This window comes from Myotis brandtii, unplaced genomic scaffold (assembly GCF_000412655.1).
Source record: "Myotis brandtii unplaced genomic scaffold, ASM41265v1 scaffold1213, whole genome shotgun sequence".
Classification (NCBI taxonomy): Eukaryota; Metazoa; Chordata; class Mammalia; order Chiroptera; family Vespertilionidae; genus Myotis; species Myotis brandtii.
In genome coordinates this window covers 477,764-486,733 of record NW_005354228.1, presented here as the reverse complement: position 1 = coordinate 486,733, position 8,970 = coordinate 477,764, and the positions used below count along the sequence as shown (strand labels likewise).

Sequence of the window (8,970 nt, the reverse complement as noted above, 5' to 3'; positions counted from 1 at the left end):
CCCTCTGCTCCCGCGGCCCCCTCTCTGCTCCCGCGGCCCCTCTCTGCTCCCGCGGCCCCTCTCTGCTCTCAGTGCCGTAAAACCTACTGCTTATAAAATACCGGTAATGAGTGTCCTTTTGGTTTGTTCTTTTGGAAGAAACTGATTTCTTTGAATTAATTTTTTTTAAAGGAAGGAACTGCCTTATATTTCTTTGCTGATTTAGCAGGCAATTTTTGGAAAAACTTAAAGAAACTATTTTGTTAAAAAAATATATCACTAGCCCAGCCAGTGTGGCTCAGTGGATGAGCATCGGCCTATGAACCAGGAGGTCATGATTTGATTCTCGGTCAGGGCACATGCCTGGGTTGTGGGCTCCATCCCCAGTGTGGGGTGTGCAGGAGGCAGCTGATCAGTGATTCTCTCATCATGGATGTTTCTCTCTCTAATTTAGGTCACCTGGGGAGCAACCTGATAAGGCCTAGAAAGATAGCTCACTCTCTTAAATCCATCAAAGAGCATTTAAATAGATGTCTCTCAGTGTGACTGCTACACACACTTCACACCTCTGCTCAGCCTTCCTCCAGGCCTTGGCACTGCACAGTGACAGCTGCATGCGGCCTCCCCCCTGTGCCCTCCCCTTCACTGCCACTGCTGCTAGGACTCCTGTCTCTAAATTCAGACGCAGAAACCCCCTTCGGTACATGCTCCCCTGTGTCACTCCCACGCTCCTCTCCCAGACTCCACTGAGCTGCGGTGTCTCCTACCTCCTGCTTCCCGCTCGCCTCCCCCCAACCCTCCCCTTCATGCTCTGACAGTGCTCTGTGAAGCAGGGCACTCCCCGCCCCCCTCCCTGCCCACCTGGCCTGGTCCCCACAGGGCCCCCACCTGGCCTGGTCCCCAAGGGGCCCCCCACCTGGCCTGGCCCCCATAGGGCCCCCCCACCTGGCCTGGCCCCCACAGGGCCCCCCACCTGGCCTGGTCCCCAAAGGGCCCCCCACCTGGCCTGGCCCCCATAGGGCCCCCCCACCTGGCCTGGCCCCCACAGGGCCCCCCACCTGGCCTGGTCCCCAAAGGGCCCCCCACCTGGCCTGGCCCCCATAGGGCCCCCCCACCTGGCCTGGCCCCCACAGGGCCCCCCACCTGGCCTGGTCCCCAAAGGGCCCCCCACCTGGCCTGGCCCCCATAGGGCCCCCCCACCTGGCCTGGCCCCCACAGGGCCCCCCACCTGGCCTGGTCCCCAAAGGGCCCCCCACCTGGCCTGGCCCCCATAGGGCCCCCCCACCTGGCCTGGCCCCCACAGGGCCCCCCACCTGGCCTGGTCCCCAAAGGGCCCCCCACCTGGCCTGGCCCCCATAGGGCCCCCCCACCTGGCCTGGCCCCCACAGGGCCCCCACCTGGCCTGGCCCCCATAGGGCCCCCCACCTGGCCTGGCCCCAAAGCTGTAGCCAGGGTGGCTAGAACCCTCTCCTTCCTGACCACGCCCCTCACCTGACTTCAGGACGCCTCCTCTGCTTTCTTTGACGTTACTGTTCACCTTTCCAGTCTCCTGGGCCGGCTCTTCAGTGTTTGCTTGACCTCTAAAGGTCAGCGCCATCTCTCCTCACTCTGCACTGGGCCAGGCTCAGGCTCTCAAAGCTGCCTCTGCGCTGGTGCGTCTCAAGTGTGCCTCTCCCCTAAGTTCTAGACCCATCGCACAGCCGCCGGGGCAGTCTCCATGACCCCAAGAGGCGAATGTGCAGGCCCAGCATGGCAACCCTGTTCCCCCCCCCCCCACACACACCCACACTGCCTGCAGGAAGTGAATGTCCCTCTGAATGCCCCTTCTTCCCTCACTTGTTCAGTCAGAACCCCTGGTGCTATGTCTGCTGTTCTCTCTCTCACATCTTAAACGATGCACCTACATTTTTCATCTTAAAACATTCTGATAATCTTGCTCATTTTTTTGTAGAAGAATAAAATTTTCTGAATTCCATGGAACTCTTCCAGTAATGGCATGGGAGTGAAAGGTAGGAATGTGCCATTATTACACTGCACAGCAATATGGAAAACATATGGCCATTTATTTACCAAACTCAGGCTTATTTGAAGGTTCACGCTCTGTAAGAGAGTGCCGGCACCTCAGTGCTGAGAGGCTGTGAGCAGGGCGTGTCGGGCTGTCCGGGAGGCTCCCTGCTGTCCCGAGTGTCCGCACCCCTGCAGAGGGTGCCGCAGCGCAAGGCCGACCGCTGTCACCAGGCCGTGTCAAGGTTGCACTTGCAACAAGCTAAGTTGAGAGATGAGGTAATGCTACCCTCGGACAAAGAGTGTCAGACCTCAGCTCAGTCCTGCCCCGTCCCTCTGCCCCTGCACATGCAGACATTCCCCACCGGCCCTTGTGTCACCCACGGCGACTTCAGTGTAGAGAACTGACTCAAATCAACATGAAGGACTTTACCCTGAGTAAGAAAGTCCTTCGTCTCTGACCTGGGAGTCAGGTGTCTTCTGCAAGCATCCATGAAAATGTAACAGTAACCTGGTAACCTGCTAGTCAGGTAAAATCCAGACACTTCACCACTCCGGCCAACGCTGCAGAGCAGGTACAACACTATGGCCAATGGAGGCCACAGAGACCACTGCCCCTTGAATTCCAGCCAGCCTTGCCACCTGATGGGCTTCCAGACAACCAATGAATGGGTTTCCAGAATTCTGAGGACCCGCTACACGATTATAGGGATTAATTAAATAATAACTTTGTGCTCTAATCATTTTTCCTTTCCAAGAAAAGATGTTAAGTTTTTCTTCCTTTTATTACCATTTTACTTAGTTATAATTAAACATAGCAAATCATCCAGTCACATCATCGGGCCAGTCCCTGCATCAGCTGCTGTGCTCAGATTTCCTCTCTGCTGCCTGGGAGGAGGGACCTTATCCAGATCCCAGAGCAAGTAAGCGGAGGCTCGCAGGGCGGTGAGGAGCCGGCCAGACTGCCCACCCACAGCCACTCCCACGGCTCAGTTTTCTACACTGGACTCCACCTGTGCCTGATCTTGGGCATAAGTTGAAAACAAGAGAGACAGCTTATATTTTATGTAACATTACCGAAGTTATTGGTAATTTCATAATATTTTAAAGTCCTCACCCAAGGAGTGAGGTTATTTTTTCCATTGTTTTTAGAGAGAGTGGGAGGAAAGGGGGAGGCGGGGGAGGGGGGAGAGAAACATCCATGTGGTAGAGCTTCCACGCACCTTTATGGAGCTGCTCTGTGGAAGGGGCTCATTATGTAGGAGACAGGCCTTTGGGATCCATCTCCAGCAGAGTCAACGTTTCATGGCAATGGTTACTGTGTTCCCAGGGCAAACGGGTGAGGGAGGGGGGGAAAGGGTGTAAGCACAAAGAACGCTGTACGTGACCAGCAGCACATTTTCTAGGAAGATCCGCTGCCACAACTGGACAAAGGGAGGTGGAGGCAACTAGAAAAGGCCTCAGCCCATTTTTTAAAATAACCCAATAGAAGATACTAAGACCTAGGGGACATAGGGAGAAAACTGTTAACCCCATAGCACTCAGCCAATGAGGGACCGGGGGAGGGACTCTCGCACATCAGGGATAAATTGCCTGTGATCGCTGCTCCATGTGCCTGTTCAACCGGACACCCGCTCTTGCAAGACCACACTAACAGTCTCGTTTCGCCAGCTTCTGTCTCCGAGCCGTTAACTGAATTCGGACAGGTGAGCGTTTCTCACAAGTATGATAGTCTAACGATAGGTTTCCTCCTGGTGAAGGTGGAGACTTTGCTGGGAGAAAAATACTCTACTCACCAGAATGAAGACAGTGAAGAATATGACGACGATTGCAGCCGTAATGAAGAGCTTTTTCCGGGGAAACACAGCAGCGGGAAGGAGAAACACCAGCGCGAAGCAGATGGCCCCTCGGAGCCCTCCATAGGCGATGATGAACTGGTCCTTAAAGGTCAGGGGAATTGTCCGGAACCAGTTAATGGCCTGAGTCAGGACAAAGACACCTGAGAAGGAAAACAGAACCAAAACACCGGCCTGTGTGAGCCAGGGTGTGTAAATTCGAAGACTCGTTTTCTGAGCTTCTGTGGCAGGGAAGGGACTTAAGCATAGGCCCCAAGGAATCTGGCCCCTTCCTCTCCTTATACGACTAGGCTCTTGGTGAAAGCTCATGGGTTAAAATGTGGACTCAGATGAGTCAAGAAAGGTTAACTTGACTTATAACAAAGGCATGAAGATGCTCGAGGAAGAAAAGAGCAGAAGAGGAAGAGGGAGAAGAGAAGAAAGAGGAAAAGAATGAGGATGAAAGGAAAAAGAGGAGGAAGAGAGGGAGATGGGGAGCATGAAGAAAGGAAGGAAGATGGAGCAGCAGCAGCAGGGAGGGGCGAGAAGAAGTCCCGCTCTTTTGTGAGCTGATGGCTGTTCTCTGGGGCAACGTGCTCCTCACCCAGGGCTCTCCAGACCAGGCAGAAGGCCAGTGTGAAGCCCACGAAGGCCCAGTTCCACTCGTGGTTCTTCCCCACGGTGGACACGCCCATGAAGATGAAGATCAGGGTCTCGCTGACACTGCTCAGCATCTTCATGAAGTACTTGATGGTCGTGTAGGATTTCTGAGATACATTTTCTTCCACATACTTGTTCATAGTCATTGCACAAGTGGTGATTCTGCAAGGACAGATACAGCTGCCATCAGTGATCCTAAGCAGAATATGAGTTGGCACTTCACAGCTCAACATGCGCACCCTTCTGCCCACAACCACAACATCATCAACTGATTTTCGTAATTGGACGTGGTTTGCATCCTCGGGACCCTGCTTTCTCTGGAGGTCTCTGTACCCACAGTCTGAACTCCTCAGCTCCACCCAGCTTTGTCCCCGCCGCTCGTCTTCTCCAGATCCACATGATCAAAGGTCTGTGGACCTTGGCCCATCAGCTATCCGGTCAGCATCACGAAGAAAACAAGTCCTAAGAACTGCAAACCCCATCATCTTTCTATACCAGTGATGGCGAACCTTTTGAGCTCGGCGTGTCAGCATTTTGAAAAACCCTAACTTAACTCTGGTGCCGTGTCACATATAGAAATTTTTTGATATTTGCAACCATAGTAAAACAAAGACTTATATTTTTGATATTTATTTTATATATTTAATTGTCATTTAACAAAGAAAAATCAACCAAAAAAATGAGTTCGCATGTCACCTCTGACACGTGTGTCATAGGTTTGCCATTACTGTTCTATACAATCAGTTCTACCTTCTCTTTCCTCTGGTGCCTGAAATGCTGCTACTGCCTATGATCCTCACCTTGAAACTGTATTGAACTCTCTCCCCACCACGCCTCCTCAGCGCCCCACCACTCAGCACCCCCACTCTCACCATGCAATTGGTCATCAGTTGTTTTCTATCCCTCATCCTGAATCTCTCTCTCTCTCTCTCTCTCTCTCTCTCTCTCTCTCATGCTTTAGTTCTGGGTCTCATTTTTACCTATCTATTATATCCACTACTGGGAAATTTTAAGTGTGCTACTAGGCTCTGAGACCTCATAAAGGAAAGAAACTCTCAGCATTTCCAAACCCGGGACCCACGGTGTCTATTGCCTACAGCCCCTTGCACGCCTGGTGGAGGAAGGGCTCTGGGTCAGCTCCCAAGCTGGGCGCCTGCAGCTCTTCACACGCTGTTCTTCAGAGAAAGCTCCCCGCGCACCTCCTGCCTCTCTGCACTCGGCACTGCCACCTGCCCGTGCTGTCTGCCCCCCCCAGCGCCCTGCCTTGGGCTGCCTTCCGCCTCACAGAGCACAAGCTCCTCTCGGCCTGGAATGAAGCACTTGGCAACCCCATAGCCACTGAGAGGCGGACATTTCCTATGAGCTGGAAGGAGCTTATACTAGGCCAGTTGCCATAAAAGTGCCCAAAGGCCGCACCACCTGAGGGCGCTGTCGAGTGAAACAGGACAGAACCTGAGTGAGTTCCCTTCCCGGAGCCATGCCATGCTGGCCACGAGCTAGGAAGCTTCTTACATTCCCACAACTTTAGAGTTAGAACAACCCCAATTGGCCCGCACGCCCAGCACTGCAGGGGTCCTCCCGCCCAGGCAGGACCCGGGGTTTTAGGGAGACCCGCCTGAGTGCAAGGACAGGCAGGAGGACGCGAACCCCAGGGCTCTGAGTCAAGACCCAAACAGGTAACCAAAAACCTGTTCTTGCATAAAAGACACGTGTGCTTCTTTCTGTGCCCAATGAAAACAAAACAAATGCCCACCAAGCAAGGACCATGCACTCAGCCCCAGTGTCACTGCCCCCAACGAGCAGGGAATGTAGCTTTACATACAGAGAAACACAGAATTCATGTGGTCGCCAGAAGGAAGAGTGTCTTATTAAACAGGCCAGTAAACCTGGGCACCATAAACATATAGCAAAGCCTGTGAGCAGCTGCGGGCTCAGATAATAATCGTCAATGTTTACAGCACCTCCGCTCCTCCGGTGCCAGGCGATGGGCAAACACTGCGTGCACCATGCAGTTCCGACTCCTGACGCCCCCAAGGCGGGTTCTGCTATCACTCATTTTGCAGATGAGAGAGCAAAGGCAGACGAGGTCCACTGCTCCCGACGACCCAGCTGACCACCGCGGGCCGGGGCTGCCACCGGGAAGGCTGGCTCAGAACATAACCCTTGCTCTCTCCACGCTCTGCACGGACCCGCTTACCTCTCCCGCCCAGCCCTGGCTCTTCCTCTCTCAGCCACAGTCTGTTTGGATTCGTCTCCTGTGGCTGCCGTAGGAAATGACCAAGAACTGAGTGACTTGCGATGACATGTGCATCATCTCACATGTGCAGAGCCCAGAAGCCCAGAACCCTTTCACTGGACTAAAACCCAGGCTGCGGGGGCAGGGTTCTGCCCGGAGGCTCTGGGAGAGTCTGTCCCTGGCCTGCTGTCTGGAGGCGGCTCACAGTCCTTGGCTTGTGGTTGTGCCACTGGGCTCTGCCTTCCTGTCCTTTCCTCCTCTCACCAGCACCCACCCGGGTAACCTCGTCACCTCCGAGCTCAAGATGCCCAAGTGCTCACATTGGCGAAGCCCCTCCGCCCAGGGAGGTAAAGCACTCGCAGGGCTGGGAGGAGCATCTGTGGGAGCCGGGGCTCAGCTGCCCACATGGCTGGCACTCACCTCCCCGTGGCGGTGGCCACGCCCAGGGCATGCCCCAGAGAGTGTGGCCAGAGCTGGTCGCTTGTTCTTGGTGACAGGAACAGGCAGGAGCTCTGTCCCACTGACTCACAGGAAACATAGGACCTCCACAGCCTGCAGCCCACGGGCAGGAGTGGGAAGCGGCCTCCCTCGGAGTGAGCCTGCAGGGGGCGCCTCGCCAGCCCCGCCCAAACAGAAGCCACTGGTTAACTACAGTTAACGACATCCTCCTCTGTCATATTTGGGTTAATTTTTCTTTAACCAGAATTTTAAAAGCATGATTTACTCAATACAAAATAATGAGGGAAAAAGCCAGAATCAATTAAGAAGCTGAATCATGACATGGTTTACAGGGGAGAGGCAGACCCAGCAACACAAACTACTGAGCCTTTCTGAAGTGTGGCCACCTTGAAAATTTGTAACATAAATGATGATCCTGGCCATATTACATCTTGAAATTCTCTAATCCTATGCACATGAGGCTTCAAATGATTTTATTATAAAGCATTTAAGCTTAGAGGCAAAAATGAAGAAAAATAAATGCCCAAATACCCACTACCCAACTTTTCCAAATCACTTTCACTTAAAAAAATTTAAATTCTTTATTGTCTAAGACTTATTATGTAAGTCTCCTTCCCCCCTCATTGTCCCCTCCTTGCCGCTCCCACCCCCAACACATACCCTCTCCCCGCTCCTGTCTGTGTCCATTGGTTATGCTCATATGCATGTAAGACCTTTGGTTGATCTCTTACCCCTTCCCTCTTAGGTTGGACAGTCTGTGCGATGCTTCTATGTCTCTGGCTCTATTTTTATTCATCAATTTATGTTGTTCATTATATTCCACATATGAGTGAGATCATGTGATATTTATCTTTCTCCGACTGGCTTATTTCGCTTAGCATAATGCTCTCCAGGTCCATCCATGCTGTTGCAAATGGTAAGAGTTCCTTCTTTTTTACAGCAGCGTAGTATTCCATTGTGTAGATGTACTAAGGTTTTCTAATCCACTCATCTGCTGATGGGCATTGAGGCTGTTTCCAAATCTTAGCTATGGTGAATTGTGCCGCTATGAACATAGGGATGCATATATGCTTTCAGATTGGAGTTTCTGTTTTCTTGGAATATATTCCTAGAAGTGGGATTACTGGGTCAAATGGGAGTTCCATTTTTAATTTTTTGAGGAAACACCATACTGTTCTCCACAGTGGTTACACCAGTCTGCATTACCACCAACAGTGCAAGAAGGTTCCTTTTTCTCCACATCCTCACCAGCACTTGTCGTTCGTTGATTTGTTGATGATAGCCATTCTGACAGGTGTGAGATGGTACCTCATTGTCATTTTGATTTGCATCTCTTGGATGATTAGTGACTTTGAGCATGTTTTCATATGTCTCTTGGCCTTCTGTATATCCTGTTTCGAAAAGTATCTATTTAGGTCCTTTGCCAATTATTTGATTGGATTGTTATCTTCTTCCTTTTGTTAAGTTGTATGAGTTCCCTGTAAAGTTTGGAGATTAAACCCTTATCAGAGAGAACATTGGCAAATATGTTCTCCCACGCAGTGGGCTTTCTTGTTGTTTTGTTGATGGTTTCTTTTGCTGTGCAGAAGCTTTTTATTTTAATGTAGTCCCATTTGTTTATTTTCTCCTTAGTTTCCATTGCCCTAAGAGCTGTATTGCTAAAAATATTGCTATGACATATGGTGTAAGTTGTGGTCTAGTTTCATTTTTTTGCATGTATCTGTCCAATTTTCCCAACACCATTTATTGAAGAGACTGTCTTGACTCCATTGTATGCTCTTGCCTCCTTTGTCAAAT

The 8,970-nt window shown here is 51.6% G+C and overlaps 1 protein-coding gene across 1 annotated transcript in view; it reads right to left on the bottom strand.

The window, feature by feature from the left end:
• SLC9A2 (solute carrier family 9, subfamily A (NHE2, cation proton antiporter 2), member 2) overlaps positions 1-8,970 on the bottom strand; it is a 166,891-nt gene that overhangs the window by 42,577 nt on the left and 115,344 nt on the right. The window contains exons 4-5 of the mRNA XM_014533124.1: positions 4,423-4,640; positions 3,780-3,982 (exon numbers count right to left, since the gene is read on the bottom strand). Coding sequence (XP_014388610.1) covers positions 3,780-3,982; positions 4,423-4,640 — 421 coding nt within the window. The remainder of the gene's footprint in view (positions 1-3,779; positions 3,983-4,422; positions 4,641-8,970) is intronic.